Source organism: Podarcis muralis, chromosome 7 (genome assembly GCF_964188315.1).
Source record: "Podarcis muralis chromosome 7, rPodMur119.hap1.1, whole genome shotgun sequence".
Classification (NCBI taxonomy): domain Eukaryota; kingdom Metazoa; phylum Chordata; class Lepidosauria; order Squamata; family Lacertidae; genus Podarcis; species Podarcis muralis.
In genome coordinates this window covers 91,953,452-91,972,565 of record NC_135661.1, presented here as the reverse complement: position 1 = coordinate 91,972,565, position 19,114 = coordinate 91,953,452, and the positions used below count along the sequence as shown (strand labels likewise).

The 19,114-nt window shown below is 53.7% G+C and overlaps 1 protein-coding gene across 1 annotated transcript; it reads right to left on the bottom strand.

Moving 5' to 3' along the window:
* Positions 1 to 6,186: 6,186 nt before the first annotated feature.
* LOC144328559 (zinc finger protein 213-like) lies at positions 6,187 to 17,338 on the bottom strand (the record flags this gene model as incomplete). Its single annotated transcript, XM_077932524.1, has 4 exons — positions 16,862 to 17,338; positions 16,204 to 16,285; positions 6,623 to 6,705; positions 6,187 to 6,321 (listed from the first exon to the last, which is right to left on the bottom strand). Coding segments are annotated over exons 1-4 (777 nt in total), but the record flags the coding sequence as incomplete, so codon positions are not given.
* Positions 17,339 to 19,114: the final 1,776 nt, after the last annotated feature.

Here is a 19,114-nt window from a genome sequence, read left to right as displayed (position 1 = left end):
AGCTATGGACGCTTGCTTCCAGTCAACCGTGGATGTTGATGTTGCGCGCAAAGAAATGCACGGACTCCGGCAAGGCAAAGCCACTGTGCGTCAGTATCATTCACGCTTTTTTGCATTGCTGACTGTATTGGGCTGGGAAAAGGACTCCAAACCAGTGAGAGATTTGTTCTGGGAGGGTCTCAGCGGCCCCATAAAAGATGAATTAGCCAGGAGTGACAGACCTCAGACCCTAGCAGACGTAGTACAGAGGGCTCTTGCGATTGGAGTGAGACACGAAGAACGTCCTTGGCACAGTGAGGAAGGTCGCCAGGTGCGTGCGCCAGCGAGGGCACCTCCTTTTATCCCCAGGGAGTTCGGCCAGGCACATCCCTCGCCTCTGGTGCGGCAGGGGGAGGAACCGATGGAGACTGGCGGCGCTAAGGCTCAGACAGCAGCCAGAGCCCCAACGTCCGGTGCAGTAAAGGCGAAGCCTCCTAGAGGGAACAGGAAATGTTACATCTGTGAGAGTCCACAGCACATGGCTAAAGAGTGTCGCCAGAGGCTCCAGAAGCACACTGCAGCGTTAGCAACAGTGGCAGCAGACGTGCTGCACGAAGAGCAGCCTCAGGGAAACGACGATGCCTGGCTGGAGACAGCGATGCTGGGGCTCAGCCAGGCGAGTCTGTAGAGCAGTCCCCAGCGCCTTTGCAGCACACAGACCCTTTACCACCCAAGCCAGCGGTGCAGCTCACTGCAACACTCCAGTTGCCGAATGGAACCACCCTGGAAGTCCCCATCACAATCGACTCTGGTAGCAACGCGGACTTTGTGGGGGTGCAGTTCGTCAAGCAGCATCGCATACCGCTTCTGCCAGCTACGACACCCCTGAACGTAGTCACGGTTGATGGCAGGAAATTGCTAGGAGGGCAAGTTGTGCAACAGACGCCTCCTATGGTGATGCGGATTGGAGATCACCGAGAAGTCATTAGCTTCAATGTCACCCGCCTGTCAGACACGCCTATAGTATTAGGCATGAGTTGGCTAGAGAGACACAGTCCAGCTGTAGCGTGGTACCAGCGGCAGATCACCTTTTGCTCATCGTACTGTGCTCAACATTGCATCCTGTCCAGCCGAGAGGAGGAAGCTGAGCAGCAGCTGCAACTCGGCATGGTGCAGGCAGTCCCTCGCAAGTACGAAGGATTTTTGGAGGTTTTCTGCGAGAAGGAAGCTGACCAGTTGCCACCCCACAGGCCTTACGACTGTGCGATCGACCTGCTGCCGGGGGCGAAGCTGCCGACTGCAAAGCTGTATTCTATGTCTGAAGATGAGATGCAAGAACTCAGGGAGTTCATAGAGCATAATTTGAAGCGCGGATTCATCCGGGAATCCAAAGCAGTGGGGGGCAGTCCTGTGTTTTTTGTGAAGAAAAAAGACACGCCCCAGAAGAGGCTCATCGTGGACTACCGGGCCATAAACTCGATGACTAAGCCCAAGGCCTTTCCCATGCCCAAGATTGACGACCTCCTGGCAACCGTGCGGAAGGGGAGGATTTTCACCAAGTTGGATCTGCGTGGAGCGTACAACCTCATACGTATGCGGGAGGGCGATGAGTGGAAGACGGCCATGTTCACGCCTCTGGGCACGTATGAATACAGAGTTATGCCATTTGGTCTCCAAAATGGATCCCACTGTTTCCAAGCCTTTATGCATCACGTGCTGGCGGGACTCCTCTACAAGAAGTGTGTGTGTTTCCTCGACGACATCCTGATCTTCTCGGAATCGCAGGAAGCTCATGAGAGAGACGTAAAGGAGGTCCTGCAGAGACTACGGGAACACAGGCTTTACGCCAAGTTGGAGAAGTGCCAGTTTGATGTGACGGAGGTGGATTTCCTGGGCTACAAGCTGTCCGACAAGGGGCTGGCCATGGACAGCGTCAAGGTCCGCGGTGTTGGACTGGAAGAGCCCGCGCAATCGGAAGGAAGTCCAGAGGTTCGTCGGTTTCGCCAACTTTTACCGCAAGTTCATCAGAGGTTTCGCGAAGGAGACAGCAGCAATCACGGACACTCTCAGTTCCAAGAAGAAGAAGTTCACTTGGACGGACCAGGCGGAGCGCTCTTTTCAGAAGCTTAAAAGTCTCTTCGCCTCCGAGGAACAGCTGCTACACGTGAATCCCGGCAGGCCCATGCGGGTCGAAACTGACGCATCAGACAGAGCGGTTGGGGCCGTCCTTTTGCAGGAAGATCCGCAAGGGAACTGGAGGCCCTGTGCTTTCTACTCCCGGAAGCTCAGCAAGGCGGAACAGAACTACACCATCTGGGACAGGGAGTTGTTGGCCATTCACGTGGCTTTCAAAGCGTGGAGGCACTTCCTCATTGGAGCCAAGCACACCGTGCAGGTCCGCACAGACCACAAGAACTTAGAGTATTGGCGCACGGCGAAGCTTCAGAGCCAGAGGCACATGCGCTGGGCGGAATTCTTCGCTGATTTCGACTTCCGAATAGAGTACATCCCGGGGGACTCCAATGTCATAGCCGAGGCGCTCTCAAGAAAACCGCAATATCTCGAGGAAGCGGCAACAGTAGCAGCCAAGCACATTTTCGCACCGCAGGCGTGGGCGTGCGCTTCAGTCGCCGTCGACCTGGACGCGGTGCGACGCGCGCTGCAGACGGATCAGTTTGCACAATCCAAGATGGAAGAGCTGCGCAAAGGTACAACGAGAGACGACGAGTTCCAGATACGCGACGGGCTGTTAACTCGCAAAGGTGCCCTCTACGTGCCAGGGGACGATCTCCGCGCAAAGGTTCTGCAGCAGTTGCACGACACCCAGCGCTGGCCATTTCGGCAAGGAGAAGACAGCGGAACTGGTAGCCAGGGACTTTTGGTGGCCCTAAATGCGAGGAGAGGTCGCGGATTACGTCGCCAGGTGTGACACCTGTCAGAGGTCCAAGCCAGTGCACCAGAAGCCAGCCGGACTCCTGGAACCGCTGGAGACGCCACTGCAACCGTGGGAGCGGGTAGCGCTGGACTTTGTTACTGACCTGCCCAGCTCCCGAGGCAAGACGGCGGTACTGGTGGTTGTGGACCTGTTCACCAAGATGGCGCACTTCATTCCTTGTGCGAAGGTGGCGACGGCGGAACAGACCGCTAAACTCTTCATCGACCACGTGTTCAGAGTGCATGGGCTGCCACGGTCCATCCTGTCCGACAGGGGGCGCCAGTTTGTTTCCAATTTCTGGCAGAAGCTCCTAGGTATTCTGCACGTCAAGATCAACCTATCGTCGGCAAGGCATCCACAGACCAACGGCCAAGCAGAGAGGGTCAACGCTATCATGCAGCAGTACCTGAGATGTTACGCCAATCAGCGACCCACAGCTTGGGTGGATTACCTGCCGATGGCTGAGTTTGCCTACAAGAACACGAAGCACGCGTCAACGGGGGTGACGCCGTTCTTCGCTAACAATGGACGACATCCCAGAACCTTCCCGGGGTTCGTAACGACGGGGACGGGGGGGCCGCAAGAGGCCGACCATTTCGCAGCAGAGCTGCAAGAGGTGCACGAGGAGCTGCGGAGACATTTGGAACTAGCTAAACAGGCCTATAAAGTGCAGGCGGACAAACACAGGAGGGCGGGAGAAGACATCCAGATGGGGGACTGGGTATGGTTAGCGGCCCAAGCGGTGCCGGCCAAGTCGTTAGCTAAGAAGAAGCTAGGACACAGGCAGCTAGGGCCATACCAAGTTGAGGCCAGGATCAATCCAGTAGCGTTTCGACTGGCCCTCCCCGAAGGTTCCAGAATGCACCCGGTCTTTCATAGGTCGGTGCTCACCCCCTACAAGGCCCTGCACAGATTTCAGGAGTCAGGGACAGCACCAGACCCACGCAGAGAGTCACCCAAGAGGGGTAGGTCACCTAGGGCCGAACCACTCAACGAGGTCACAGAGATCCTGGACTCGAGATGGGGGGAAGAGGGAGTAGAATATTTTCTCGCCAGAGAGGGTACCCCAGCCAGCGCCAACAGTTGGGTGCCGGACTACGCTTTGGACGAGCCTCTTCTCAAGGACGAGTTCCATGCCCTTTTCCCACACAGGCCCATGCCAGCCGAGTACTTTGATGACTGGCTTTTTATGCCCACACTTTCAGCCAGCACTTTCCGGGGGTTTTCGTCCGCAGAAGGGGGGACGCCGGAATCGAGCCCTCCCAGGGGATCGTGCTTGGGGGTGGAGACAGAACCCTCTTATTGGTGGGACGAGCAACCAGAGGAGGACTGGCGCAGGAGGTGGAGGGAGGGGCCTTGGCCAACAGCACCGGACGAAGTAACAATGGGAGAGGAGACCGAGAACGCTTTGGGAGACGAACCCGAGTTCGAGCACACATACACTGAACTGGAAGCAGAGGAAATCGAAGTAGACGAACTGTATCCAGCATCTACCCCCGCAGAGACGCGGCTCCCAAAACCTGCGCCCGATGGGCGGGAGGGGGGAAGGGGGGCTTCGAGGGGGGATGGATGTCAGGGGTTCAGGGAGAGAGGCACAGATGAGGGAGGAGACTGAGAGCGAGGGGGAAGGATCCCGGAGCGAGAAGGAGGAGGATGACAATGACTTGAGGTTTTCCATGAGTCTTTCAAGTGACTCGGAGGATTCCCAAAAGGGAGCGCCTCTGGTCAGGCCAAGGGGAGCCACAGGGGGGACCAGTCAGGAGCAGGGGAGCAGTAGGGGAACCCCGAGTGGGAGTTGGAGATCGGGGCCGGCTTCCCCGCCGGAACGGAGTGAAGAGGGTGGAGTTCCCAGTGGGACAGACGGAGCAGAGCAGGAAGCAGAGAGGGGAAGGAGATGGGGACAAGCCGTCCTGCCGGAGGGGGCGGAGAGTAGCACAGAGAGCAGTGTAACTGTCAAGAGGAAGGTCAGGGGTAGCGAACGCGCGCCAAGTTCAAATGTGGAGGCGCGCGGAAATGAGGAGAGCCCGGAGGAGGAGCCTGGTCCCAAAGCACGAAGGAGGGGAGAGCAGGCGTCAGAGGATTCAGCCTCTGGGGAATCCCGGAGGGAGGGAACCCAGGGGGGCAGAAAGACCCTGCGGAAAAGAAAGGACAGGAAGAGGTGGACCAGCACAAGCCTCTTAAACTGGTGTAGAGGCGGGACTGATTCAGAGGGGACTTCGGCGGTCTAAGCGTAACAGACGTGGGGCCGCGCGCCTCGGCTGTGGAGCAAGCAATGTACTTCAATAAAGACTTTTGTAAATAAAGTGGACTTGGCGTTGGTCTCTTGTGAGCTGGGACCTGAGGCGGCCCTGACATTATTGATTACAGCTGCAATTCTCTATTTCTTAACACCTTAACATCTTAGCACTCCTCGATTTTACAACAATTTTTAAGATAAATTTTGAATTTCTTCCAGTCTTCTTCCACTGTCTCTTTCCCCTGGTCACGGATTCTGCTGGTCATCTCTGCCAGTCCCATATAGTCAATCACCTTCGTCTGCCATTCTTCCAGAGTGGGTATTTCTTGTGTCTTCCAATACTTTGCTAAAAGAATTCTTGCTGCTGTCGTAGCATACATAAAAAACGTCCTGTCCTTCTTTGACACCAATTGGCCAACCATGCAGAACGAATTAAGTTCTTAACCCGAAATACCACTGCACTTAAATGTTACATTACTGTGAGAAGTAACATGGGAGGGCCTTCTCGGTAGGGGCACCCACCCTGTGGAACGCCCCCCCATCAGATGTCAAGGAAATAACTATGCAACTTAGAGGACTTCTGAAGGCACCTCTCTATGGGGAATTTTTAAATGTTTGATGTTCACTGCCTGAGATTCAAAAAGCCTGGCTCTTTTCTGGGATGGAGTTTGTTTGGTCCAGTTGTGGAATCTGTGCCATCTCCAATGTCAGTCGACTCTTTGGTCAACCAGAGAGAGCCAGAAGGAAGAACAAAAGCAGGAAACTTGACTGAAGCTACTTCAACACCTCAAATCACTCTGAAGCCTACATTTAAGAAGGTCTGGGCAGTTCAGGCATCCTGGTCAGGGTTTTAAAAGGCAGAATATTCACAGGGAAAACAATCAATAGCCATCCATCCAAGGTTTGCTGTGGGAGTGTTAACATCCCAGGTGCTGTGGGTGGCGCTGTTGGGCCCCATCGAAATATCAGAGGTTCGTCACATAGAGAGATGTATTGAATTACAAAACAGATAGGATGATCCAATAGGGAGCCTTACTGAGAGAGTCCAAGATCCCCTGACACCACGATTCTCCTCCATGACTTCCTTATGGAGAGCTCTCTGGTCAGGATCCAGCAACGCCCACTCCTCGTTTGTGAAATGGACAGCTACATCTTCAAAGCACACTGGACCCTAACAGAACAGGAAAAAGGCTGTCCTCTTAGAGAACATTACACTTGGCTCTGTTGTTGTCTACAGCGGCCAGACCCCTCTCTGCCTTCCTCATCCCTCTCTCCTGCTGCAGCTTCTGCCTCTGAGTCAGGGCTGCTCTCTGCCACAGACTCCCTCTGCTCCCTGAGCCCTGTTCCCTCTCCAGTTTCAGACACCTCCTCCTCCCAGTCGGCTCCCTCTTCTCTGGCTCCTCCCACCATTCCTCTGCATCCAGCCAGTCTGCATCCAAGCAGTCCTTCCCCACAAGGCTCCTTCCCCTTACCTGATCTGGGTCCACAGCCGCTGCCTCCCCTCCACCACCATGAAAAGATGAAGGAGCAGGTCTTGGTGGCATCATTCCGCCACCTGGGAGAGACAAAGGTAAGTAGAAACTGTGAGCGCCTGCTTCTCTCAGAGGTGAAACAGTGCATCTCTAAGTACAGATGGGGCTTCGTCAAAATCTCCCCTGCTAGCTTCCGGTTCCGCTCTGCCTTAATGGGGCAGCGGGAGATCGTTGGCAAACGAAAAACAAGGATGATTGAAGGTAATTCTCCTCGCAGGTTCCCCCAGGGACAGGGCGAACGGGCTTCACTCCCAGTTCGTCTCAGTACCTGGCTTTCGCTCCGGCATGGGTTGTGGGAGGCAGGGAGGCGCTGAGTGCGAAAGCCCTTCGCCTGCTGAAAGCCCTCCTTTGTAGCCATTAAGGAGCGGAGGTTTTCCTGTCAATTGGAGCTCAATTTGGAGTAATGTACAGATGTTGCTGGAAGGGATGAGATCATAAACTGTGGGACTGAAACAGCTGCAAGGTCTTTAAGGGTTGAATTTGAGAGAAGACTTCATTTGGTGCAAAAGATGGGGGGAGGGAAGCCTACGGATTCTTTATATAAAGTTTTCTTCTCTACATTTATGATTTGGCAACCCACCATTGAATGATAGTTCAAATTACATATGTACAGGTGTGCAGGGATGAAACTGGATTGCAGATATGGAATATAACATCAAATGGAACTTTGTGTGTAAAAAAAAAAGGAAAAAGGGAGGGAAGCTCTATTTTACAAAATGTTTACAATGGAAAATTAGAGCTGACTCTTCCCTATCCTTTATTATTTATGGACTGAACTGAATAATGCTAAAAGGACTTGGAATTTAATTTAATTGGATAACTGTGTGTTTATATTCGGCCAGATAGAGGGATGTAAGCAATCTGCAAGTTGTAAAAGAGCTGATAAAATTCATTACTGAATCATTTGCAGTTCGACAGATCCCTCTCCTTCCCAGGCGGAGAAGAAAAGTGGCAAAAACAGGTTATTTATTGGGACTGTGTGATTTTTGCAGCTGCTGTTAAAGTTGCCAAACAACGAAGCATGGGACAGAGCAATGGATAATTTCTGAAACCACAGTGGGATATTAGCTCTGCCCAAGGATTGATGGAGAACAGCAACAACCAGGAAAAGATAGACAGAACATTTTACAAGGACAGGAAGAAACATCATGAACAGAAAGATTGCCACACACAGGAAGAATAAGGATATAGCTGGAGTGCCTCACTTGTAGTTTTATATATTATTTAATGTGTCAAAATGAATGGAAGTCATTAATATTGCAGTTGTTGTATAAATGATTGTTATCTTGACTGGAGTGTAATTGAAATTAATAAGATTTTGGAATGCAGAAATAAAGAAAATCATCAAACCATCGTGGGGGGGGGCACCTAAATTATATAATTTGGGTTGGTATTAGTAATTGTATTGTAATTTGGCCTTGTTATAATGAGGCTATTATAGGACTGTAATTGAAAACTATAAAAATAACTATTGTGGACACATTATAATGATGGAAGATTGGGAAAGGTTGTGGAAGAAAGGAGTTAAGTTTACTGAATGTACTGTATTCAAAGAAAACATTATGAAAATGATGTTGTCAGGGTTGCTTCAAGATCCTAGCTCACAGAGGATCACGCTAGCCAACGGTCATTAAGTAAAAGTCTTTATTGAGTTACAGTTTCCATTCTCAAGCTGCTGCGTGCAACCCTACGTCTAGTAGCTAGATCGGCGAAGCTCCGTCTGAATCTCCGCCCCTCGTACACCAACTTAATATCCTAGCCCTGCTCCACCTTTTCCGCCTGACTGTTCTTCTCTGGGTCCCTCTGCCCCCCTGGGTCTCTTCCTTCCGGGATTCTTCGGACGCTGACCCCCCGGACTCTCCTGTCTCCTTGCGCCGGGCTTTAGGACCCGGCTCTCTTTCCGGGCTGCCTACTGCGCCTCCTTCCTGTGCATTTGAACTTGGCGCGCGCGCCCAACCTTCCACCTTCCGTCTAACCGTTTCTTCGCTCCCAGATGGAGGTGTGGCCACCCCTGACTCGTGCCCTCCCTCCTGCTGTGAGCTGCCAGCGCTTGCCCCCTGGCTCCTTTCCTCTTCCCTGCTCTCTGGCGGTGACGCTGGACCCGATCTCCAACTGCTCTCCTCTGATTCCCCTCTGGCTCTATCTCCCTGGGGTGCCCCCCTAAACTCCCCCCTTGCCTTGGCCACTGGTGCTCCTTTCTGTGAATCCTCCGACTCACTGGAGAGACTCGGAGATCTCGGGTCGTCGTCATCGCTCATCCTTTCTTCTGCCTCCTCCCCTTCGCTCTCTGTTTCCTCCCTTGCCCTTGCCTCTGCTCCTGAACCCCTGACATCCATCCCCCCCTCGAAGCCCCCCACTCCCCCTTCCCCTCCTTCCGGTGCTGGAGCTGGGTGCTGCTGCGTCAAGGAGACGAATGTCGGGTACCGTTCGGTTCCCGTAGCGGGCCTCCCTCCGAAGTCTTCCGGTTCTTCCTCCCTTCTCTCGTCGACGACGGTCACCTCTGCTTCCATCTCTGTGCCGCCGTGCTCGAAACCTGGATCGTCCCCGAAAATGTCCATGTCCGTCTCTCCCTCGCTTCCTCCAGGCGGCGTTGCTCGGCCTGGACCTTCTTGCCACTTCCTGCGCCACTGTTCCTCTGGTTTGTCGTCCCACCAATACGAGGGTTCTGAGGCAGATCCCGAGGGCGACCCCTCCGGGGAACGGACGTCTCGTATCGGGTCCTCGTCAGAGTCGAACCCCCGGAACGTGCTGCCCGAAAGCGTGGGTGTGAAAAGCCAGTCGTCGAAAAAGTCTGCTGGCATCGGTCTATGTGGGAAGAGGGCATGAAACTCGTCTTTGAGCAGAGGTTCGTCCAAGGCGTAGTCCGGCACCCAACTGTTCGCACTGGCCGGGGTGCCCTCCCTGGCGAGAAAGTATTCTACCCCTTCTTCCCCCCATCTGGAATCCAAAATCTCTGTGACTTCGTTGATGCGCTCCTTCTGTGCCACTCCTGCGTGCCCTGTTCTGTCTCTGGCCGGACTCTGCGCCGTTCCGGGTTCCTGAAACCTGTGCGGTGCCTTGTAGGGAGTGAGCACCGATCTGTGGAATACCGGATGCATTCTGGAACCCTCCGGAAGCGCCAGCCTGAAGGCCACCGGGTTGACCTGCTCTTCGACTTGATAGGGCCCCAGTTGCTTATGCCCTAGTTTCTTCTTGGCCAACGACCTGGCCGGCACTGCGTGGGCTGCTAACCAGACCCAGTCCCCCACGTGTAGCTCTTCGCCAACCCTTCTGCGTTTGTCCGCTTGTACCTTGTATGCGTGCTTGGCCAGCTCCAGGTGGCGCCTCAGCTGATCGTGGACTTCCTGCAGTTCCGACGCGAACGCATCTGCCGTCTGCGGCTCCCCTTCCCCCAGCCTTTCCAGTCCCGGGAAGGTTCTGGGGTGCCTCCCGTTGTTGGCGAAGAACGGTGTGACCCCCGTGGACACGTGCTTCATGTTGTTGTAAGCGAACTCGGCGAGCGGCAGGTAATCCACCCACGTCGCAGGCTGTTGATTTGCATAGCACCTCAAGTACTGCTGCATGATGGCATTGACCCGTTCTGCTTGCCCGTTGGTTTGCGGGTGTCTCGCCGACGCCAGGTTGATCTTGACGTTCAGGAAGCCCATCAGCCGCTGCCAGAAATTTGAGATGAACTGCCGCCCCCGGTCGGACAGAATAGACCGTGGCAGACCGTGAACCTTGAACACGTGGTCTATGAACAGTTTGGCGGTTTGTTCCGCCGTGGCCACCTTCGCACACGGAATGAAATGTGCCATCTTGGAGAACAAGTCCACCACCACCAGCACTGCCGTCTTGCCCCTCGAGCTGGGCAGATCCGTGACAAAGTCCAGGGCCACCCTCTCCCAAGGTTCGGCCGGAGTTTGCAGCGGTTCCAACAGTCCGGCCGGCGGTCTAAGCACTGGCTTCGCCCTCTGGCAGGTGTCACACCTCGCCACGTAGTCCGCGACCTCCCTTCTCATTCCAGGCCACCAGAAATCCCTGGCTACTAGTTCCACCGTCTTCTCCTTGCCGAAGTGCCCTGCAGTGGGCGCGTCGTGCAGCTGCTGCAGCACCTTGGCGCGAAGTTCGTCTCCCGGCACGTAGATGGCCCCTTTACGGATGAGCAATCCATCTCTTAGCTGGAAACCGTCGGCCGCTGCTTTGCCCCTTTGCACCTCTGAGATCTTTGCTTGCGCGAAGGAGTCCCCTTGCAACGCTCGTCGCACCGCCTCCAGATCCACGGTTGCCGCGGCGCACGCCCACACTGTTGGTGCGAAGATGTGCATGGCGGCCGCTGGCGTTGCTTCCTCCAGATACTGTGGCTTGCGGGAGAGAGCGTCCGCCATGATGTTGGTGTCCCCCGGGACATACTCTATTCGGAAGTCGAAGTTCGCAAAGAACTCAGCCCAACGTATCTGCCTCTGGTTCAGGAACTGTGCCGTGCGCCAGTGCTCTAGGTTCTTGTGGTCCGTGCAAACCTGCACCGTGTGCTTGGCGCCGATCAGAAAGTGCCTCCACGCCTTGAACGCTGCATGAATGGCCAGCAACTCCCTGTCCCATATGGTGTAGTTCTGCTCGGACTTGCTGAGCTTCCTGGAGTAAAACGCTCCCGGTCGCCACACCCCCTGCGGGTCTTTCTGCAGCAGGACCGCCCCCACGGCTCTGTCCGAGGCGTCAGTCTCCACCCTCATCGGCTTGCTGGGGTTGACATGAAGCAGCTGCTCTTCCGACGCGAAGAGACGCTTGAGTGCCTGAAAGGACTGTTCCGCCTGCTCTGTCCAAATGAACTTCTTTTTCTTGGAGCTAAGCGTGTCAGTGATGGCCGCCGTCTGCATAGCGAAGCCCTTGATAAACTTGCGATAGAAGTTCGCAAAGCCGACAAACCGTTGGACCTCCTTCCGGTTGCGCGGGCTCTTCCAATCCAACACCGCTCGAACCTTGGCGCTGTCCATGGCGAGCCCCTTGTCAGACAGCTTGTAGCCCAGAAAATCCACCTCCGTCACGTCAAATTGGCACTTCTCCAGCTTGGCGTAGAGCCTATGGTGCTTCAGCCTGTTCAGTACTTCCTTGACGTGTTTGTCATGCTCCTGTTGCGACTCCGAAAAGATCAGGATGTCATCTAAGAAACAGACGCACGTCTTGTAGAGAAGTCCCGCCAACACGTGATGCATGAATGCTTGAAAAACGTGGGAGCCATTTTGCAATCCAAAAGGCATAACTCTATATTCGTAGGTCCCCAGTGGCGTGAACATGGCTGTTTTCCACTCGTCTCCCTCCCGCATGCGAATGAGGTTGTACGCACCTCGCAGATCCAATTTGGTGAACACTCTGCCCTTCCGCACCTTTGCGAGGAGGTCGTCAATTCGGGGCATGGGGAAGTCCGACGGCTTAGTCACACTGTTCAAGATCCTGTAATCCACTACGAGCCTCTTTTGGGGCGTATCCCGCTTCTTAACGAAGAACACCGGGCTGCCTCCCACCGCCTTGGACTCTCGGATGAAACCGCGCTCCAAATTATGATCTATGAACTCCTTGAGTTCTTGCAGCTCGTCCTCTGACATGGAATACAGTCTCCCCTTAGGCAGCGCCGCCCCTGGCAGCAGGTCAATCTTGCAGTCATATGGCCTGTGAGGGGGTAGCCTGTCTGCCTCCTTCTCGCAGAAAACTTCCAAAAATTCTGCGTACTTGTGGGGAATCGCTTGCAGCGTGCCTAGCAGTAGCTGTGACTCCTCTTCCTCTCCTTCCTGCCTGGGCACGATGCAGTGTTCAGCACAAAAGGAAGAGCCGAAGGTCAGCTGCCTCTGGTACCAAGCCAGCGATGGGCTGTGTTTGTCCAGCCAACTCATGCCCAACACAATGGGCGTGTCCGACAATTGAGTGACGTTGAAGCTGATGACTTCTTGGTGATTCCCAAGTCGCATCACCATCGGTGGCGTCTGCTGCACCACTTGCCCTCCTAGCAGCTCCCTGCCATCCACCGTGACCACCTGCAGGGGCAGTGTGGCCGGCAGCAACTGTATAGCATGCTGGTTGACGAAGTCCTGCCCCATAAAGTCCGCATTGCTGCCTGAGTCAATGGTGATTGGCACGTCCATGGTGATGCCATTGGGCAGCTGGAGCGACGCGGTGAGCCTCACCACTGGTTTGGGCGGGAGGGGGTTCACGGGCTGTAAAATCTCTGGGGACTGCATCATTAATACGTCTGGCTGGGCCCCAGTGCCTCTTCCTCCAGCCAGACAGCGTCGTTTCCCTGCTGTGGTTCTCCTTGCTGCGTTGCTGCAGTCGCCATTGCTGAGGCTGCAGTGAGCTTGTGGAGCCTCTGGGGACACTCTTTCGCCATATGCCCTGGCTCCTCACAGACGTAACACTTCCTGTTCCCTCTAGGAGGCTTCGCTTTCACTGCTGCTGGTGCTAGGGCTCTGGTTGCTGACTGAGCCCTGGCACCTCCAACCTCCATCGGTTCAGCTCCTCCCCCTGGCGGAGGCGTGGATTGCGTACGTGCTGCTTCTCTGGGAAAGAAGGAGGAGCCCCTGGCTGGTTCGCGCCCTCCACGCCCTTCGTCCCTGCTCCACGGACGTCCTTCCAGCCGTACCCCCACTGCCAGCGCCCTCTGCACGACCTCCTGGGTGGTCCGGGGTCTCTCCCCCCTCGCAATCTCATCTTTTACAGAGCTGTTTAGTCCCTCCCAGAAAAGGTCTCTTACAGGGGTCGCATCTCTGTCCCATTCTAGGGCACTGGCCAAGGCGAAAAAGCGGGCATGGTACTGCCGTACGCTGGCCCTTCCCTGCTTCAGTCCATGAATCTGTTGCCGAGCAAGATCCACGTCAATGCTTGATAAAAAACACGCATCCATCGCTTTAATAAAGGCATTCGCATTTTGGAGCGCCGGATCGTTATCCCTCCATAAATTGCGCAGCCATGCTCTGGCATCCCCATGCAAATAAGACATGATGAACCCCACTTTCTCTTGCTCATCTCTAAAATCTTTACTCAGCAGTTGCAGTGCACACAGTACGTCTGCTTTAAAATTGGGATACTGTTGCAGGTTCCCATCGAAGTGAGAGACCAGACCGCCTGTGCGTCTCCCCAACCCAATCCCCTCTGGTTTGGGTGTCTGTTGCCCTTGCTTCGTAAGCACTTCCAACCTGACCTGGAGATCCCTGTAGGCGGCAGCTGCGTCCTCCTCTCTCTTCCTGGATGCGAGAGCCTCGGCATTCAGCTGTGACACTGCTTCTCTGAGTTCCGCTATCTGCTGTTCAGCCGTCATGTCGGCTGCCGTTCGTGAGCTCACTAGTAGGCACCTGCTTCTCTCCTCTCCTCGAGGCTGTAGATGCCCACAATACAGGTGACGGAGCTTACTGTCAGGGTTGCTTCAAGATCCTAGCTCACAGAGGATCACGCTAGCCAACGGTCATTAAGTAAAAGTCTTTATTGAGTTACAGTTTCCATTCTCAAGCTGCTGCGTGCAACCCTACGTCTAGTAGCTAGATCGGCGAAGCTCCGTCTGAATCTCCGCCCCTCGTACACCAACTTAATATCCTAGCCCTGCTCCACCTTTTCCGCCTGACTGTTCTTCTCTGGGTCCCTCTGCCCCCCTGGGTCTCTTCCTTCCGGGATTCTTCGGACGCTGACCCCCCGGACTCTCCTGTCTCCTTGCGCCGGGCTTTAGGACCCGGCTCTCTTTCCGGGCTGCCTACTGCGCCTCCTTCCTGTGCATTTGAACTTGGCGCGCGCGCCCAACCTTCCACCTTCCGTCTAACCGTTTCTTCGCTCCCAGATGGAGGTGTGGCCACCCCTGACTCGTGCCCTCCCTCCTGCTGTGAGCTGCCAGCGCTTGCCCCCTGGCTCCTTTCCTCTTCCCTGCTCTCTGGCGGTGACGCTGGACCCGATCTCCAACTGCTCTCCTCTGATTCCCCTCTGGCTCTATCTCCCTGGGGTGCCCCCCTAAACTCCCCCCTTGCCTTGGCCACTGGTGCTCCTTTCTGTGAATCCTCCGACTCACTGGAGAGACTCGGAGATCTCGGGTCGTCGTCATCGCTCATCCTTTCTTCTGCCTCCTCCCCTTCGCTCTCTGTTTCCTCCCTTGCCCTTGCCTCTGCTCCTGAACCCCTGACAGATGTATAGATGGTACTTAACCTCGGTAACACTAGCAAAGATTTACCACACGAATGACAATTTATGTTGGAAATGCAAAGAAAAAGAAGGCACCTTTTATCATATGTGGTGGATGTGTCCCAAGGTGAAAGACTTCTGGGAAAAGATTTATAATGAGTTGAAAAAAATGTTGAAAAATACATTTACTAAGAAACCAGACGCAGATGGCGCTGTGGGTAAAACCTCAGCGCCTAGGACTTGCCGATTGCATGGTCGGCGGTTCAAATCCCCGCGGCGGGGTGCGCTCCCGTTGCTCAGTCCCAGTGCCTGCCAACCTAGCAGTTCAAAAGCAACTCCGGGTGCAAGTAGATAAATAGGGACCGCTTTATAGCGGGAAGGTAAACGGCGTTCCGTGTGCTGCGCTGGCTCGCCAGATGCAGCTTCTTCACGCTGGCCACGTGACCCGGAAGTGTCTGTGGACAGCACTGGCTCCCGGCCTCTAGAGTGAGATGAGCGCACAACCCTAGAGTCTGTCAAGACGGGCCCGTACGGGCAGGCGTACCTTTACCTTTACCTTTTTAAGAAACCAGAAGCCTTTCTACTTGGAATAATAGGATTGGAATTGCCCAAAAAAGATGTTAGATTGTTTTTGTATGCCACTACAGCAGCAAGACTGCTATTAGCTAAAAATTGGAAATCTCAAGAAATACCAACAATAGAAGAATGGCAGATGAAGATGTTGGACTTTTTGGAGCTGGGCGACCTGACTAGAAGAATCCGTGACCAGAAAGAAGAGGCGTATCAAGAAGACCGGCAGAAATTTAAAGAATATTTAGCCAAATATTGTAACATAAGATAATTTGAAGTTACTTGGAAGTATCAAATAGGTTTAGATTAAGAATGAATTGTAAAGAATTAAGGATAAGAATATCAATAAAAGAGAGAGGATAGTAAATAGAAGGAGTTAATTTTATTAGAAATATGATTTTGGAGAATTGTTACAAGGTGATACAATGAAATTCAGTTGGGGGGATTTGAAGTCAGTTAACAATGAAAGTTAAATTAGGATAGAAGTAATAAGTGATTTTATTTGTTTTTTATTGTTTTCTTTAGTACTGTAATGTGTTTTCTTTTGTGTGTTTTGTATGTTATTTTTGTTATAAATGTGGAAAATTAATTTAAAAAATTGAAAAATAAAAATTACTATTGTAAAAGTCTCCCCTGTTGAGTACATTTAGACATTTGTACCCATTTCATATATTAGTTGTGCAAAAATACATCTCTCCCCCCTCCCCCCCGAGCTCTGGACTCCAAGTGTCTTCACCTAAAAGATGTAAAGAACTCACAGATTAGTTTCTAAACCAAGAGAATGTGACAAAACGCAGAAAACACTCCTTCCTCCTTACCCAGAGGCCTCACTCTGGCATCCAGCGGAGTCTTCTCTGCCTCAGAAGAATCAAGACCCATTTCTGCAAAAAGATTCTTCCCCTGAAAGAGAAACATGGATTCAAAACAGAGAATGGGGAGAAGGAGTAGAAAAGTTTATTTAGTATTTTTATTAAATCTACTACTTCCTTACATTTGAAGGCCCTCCACTGCCGCAGGGAACCTCGTCAAGGCCCTCATCTGCTGCGGGGAAAGGCAGCACACCCTCTGCCGCTGTGAGGAGGTACAGTGGGACCCTCTGCTCCCATGGGGAGACCCAGCAAGGCCCTCCACCACGGCAGATATATATATCATGATATACTGAGATATCGTGATACTTAACTGCTTGAAAACCAGGTATCGCCCATCCCTACCGGGAGGACTCCCAAGGAGAGGGGAGAGGAGGCTGAGGGAACATTCCACAAAGGAGGGTGTTTGAAAAGGAGTGAGGCAGCAGGCACAGGGTGACGTAACTGGATTTCTAAGGCTCAAAGAGCATTTCCCCATGCAGAAAGGATGTACTTGATCAAGGGAACCATGGACTCAGAAAAGGTGAAAACCTCTGTACTAGAGCATTTGGGGATATTCTCCCTCCTCTTTGGAGCCCCTTGGGAGTATCCAGAGGAAAGTCTCTCTCACCTGCTGCTCTGCCTGCTTCCTCTCCTCTGCCTGACTCAGGAGGAAACCTTCAGCCAGGGCCACCGCCTGGGAACTGGTCTCTGCTCCACATTCCCTCACCCAGCTCTCCATCTCCGGGGGAAGGACAGCCAGGAACTGCTCCAAGATCACCAGGTCCAACACCTGAGCTTTCATGTGCCTTTCTGGCTTCAGCCACTGGTGGCAAAAGTGGTAGAGTTGGCTACAAACCTCTCGGGGTTCTTTGGCCTCCTGGTAGCAGAACTGCCTGAGCTGCTGGCTCTGCACAGCTGAATGGAGGGTGTCCTCCTCATCCAGGATCTTCTGCAAATAGCTTCCCCAGAATCCACCATTGCTCCCAGTTTTGATGGCAAGGCCTATTCCTGCTATTCCCCCTGAAGCCCATTCTCCATCTTGGGCCTGGGGGTGGGCCCCATACTCCACCTCAGCACATAAGGCTCCAAGGAGGCCTCGGAACATTGCTGCTGCCGCTCTGCTGTGAGTTTGTGGGGAGGACCGCTCCCCCCTGAAGCCCATTCTCCATCTTGGGCCTGGGGGTGGGCCCCATACTCCACCTCAGCACACAAGGCTCCAAGGAGGCCTCGGAACATTGCTGCTGCCGCTCTGCCGGTGACTTTTGGGGAGGACCGCTCCCCCCTGAAGCCCATTCTCCTTCTTGGGCCTGGGGGTGGGCCCCATACTCCACCTCAGCACACAAGGCTCCAAGGAGGCCTCGGGACATTGCTGCTGCCGCTCTGCCGGTGAGTTTTGGGGATGTTACAGAAGGGGGGGGCATGTCTTCTTCACTACAATATATTTGCTCAATTTCTCTAGGACTCCATCACCCCTCCCCTGTCCTCCATAATCTCTCAAGTAAGGTGTCAAGACCCTAATCCTGTCAAAATCACTCTGCCAGACCTTTCCTCCGGGCAATGCCAGGTGACAGACTACGCATACATGGACCATTGTCTTCTCAGGATGTGCTTATCTGCGCATATCTCCAGCTCTGCATATTCCCCCCTCCCTCCTCCATATCTCCAGCTCTCTGCATATTCCCCCCTCCCTCCTCCATATGTTAATCCAGTGTAACCCAACCTCTCCTTAATGTATTCATGATGTAATCTGTGTAACCCAACCTTTCCTTAATGTATTCATGATGTAACTGGGATATATTTTGCACTGTATTCTGGGACATGGAGGGAGTTTCAAAAGTTCATGTCACCCCTTTTTCGCTGTTCAATCTCGTCTTGAACCTGTTGCGCAATAAACTTGGATCTTCTGCAGTTTGCTCCTGTCCGGCTGAGCTCATTTTCTTCCGCAGGGACCCGCGGACTTACTTAGTCCGACGAGCTGGGTGGCAGGGTAGCCCCGCACCCAGATTTAGCCGTAACAGTTGGTGCCCAACGTGGGGCTTGCGGTTCTCCCGAGCTGCTGACTGGGGGCCCCGAAATCTTCAGCCGGCTCCGGGCCATTTTGCCTGGGAAGATCCTTTTGGACCCCCAGCCATCTCCCGGGCGGTAATCGAAAGCCCTAGGAGTTCAGCCGGGGAGCAAAGAGGGATCCAGCCGGCTTATTCATCGATCCCGGGATCATCATAGAAGACGCGTGAGTATAAGGAAAAGGAAAAATCCAGTGCACTGGTGGGAAGGGGGTGGAAGTCTCCTGGCAACTGAATTCTCTGCCCTCCTCTCTATCGCTCCTTATCGTCTGTCTCTTGGTCCAAGTGGTGAGAGAGACCGTGGACCGCTGCTCGACCCGAAAGGGGGGTTCTGAGCTCTATCTCTTTATCTAACACCCTCCAGCCAGCCGCACCAATTGAGAGTCCGAAAGTAAGACGGAGAGACCTGGCTTGGAAAGACAGCCGACTCTCCGCAATGGGCATCTCAGTTGAAAGCAAGGGGCTGGAGTTCTTCTTCCGAACTTCCCGAGCGCCCTTACGGAGGGGGCAGGAAGGGGTCTTGCTTTCTATCCCAATCCCAGCCGCACTGGTCGGTGCCACGTAACACGTGTATCGTGCGTGAGCCCGCTTCCAAAAGCAAGGGGGATTTTCAGTTCGAAATTCTATCCAGGGATCACCCGATCTGGCACCGCATGGCACGGGCGTCCAGTAGGGCCCCTTTTCCTGAGATTGTGACGATAGGTAGGAGGTTGCCAGGAGGGATAGCCCATGAGGAATTGGGCAGGATCGGCAGAGTGGAAAAGGACCCCAGGTTATTGAATAGGAAATAGGAAAGGAATAGAAAAAGGAACCGAGTG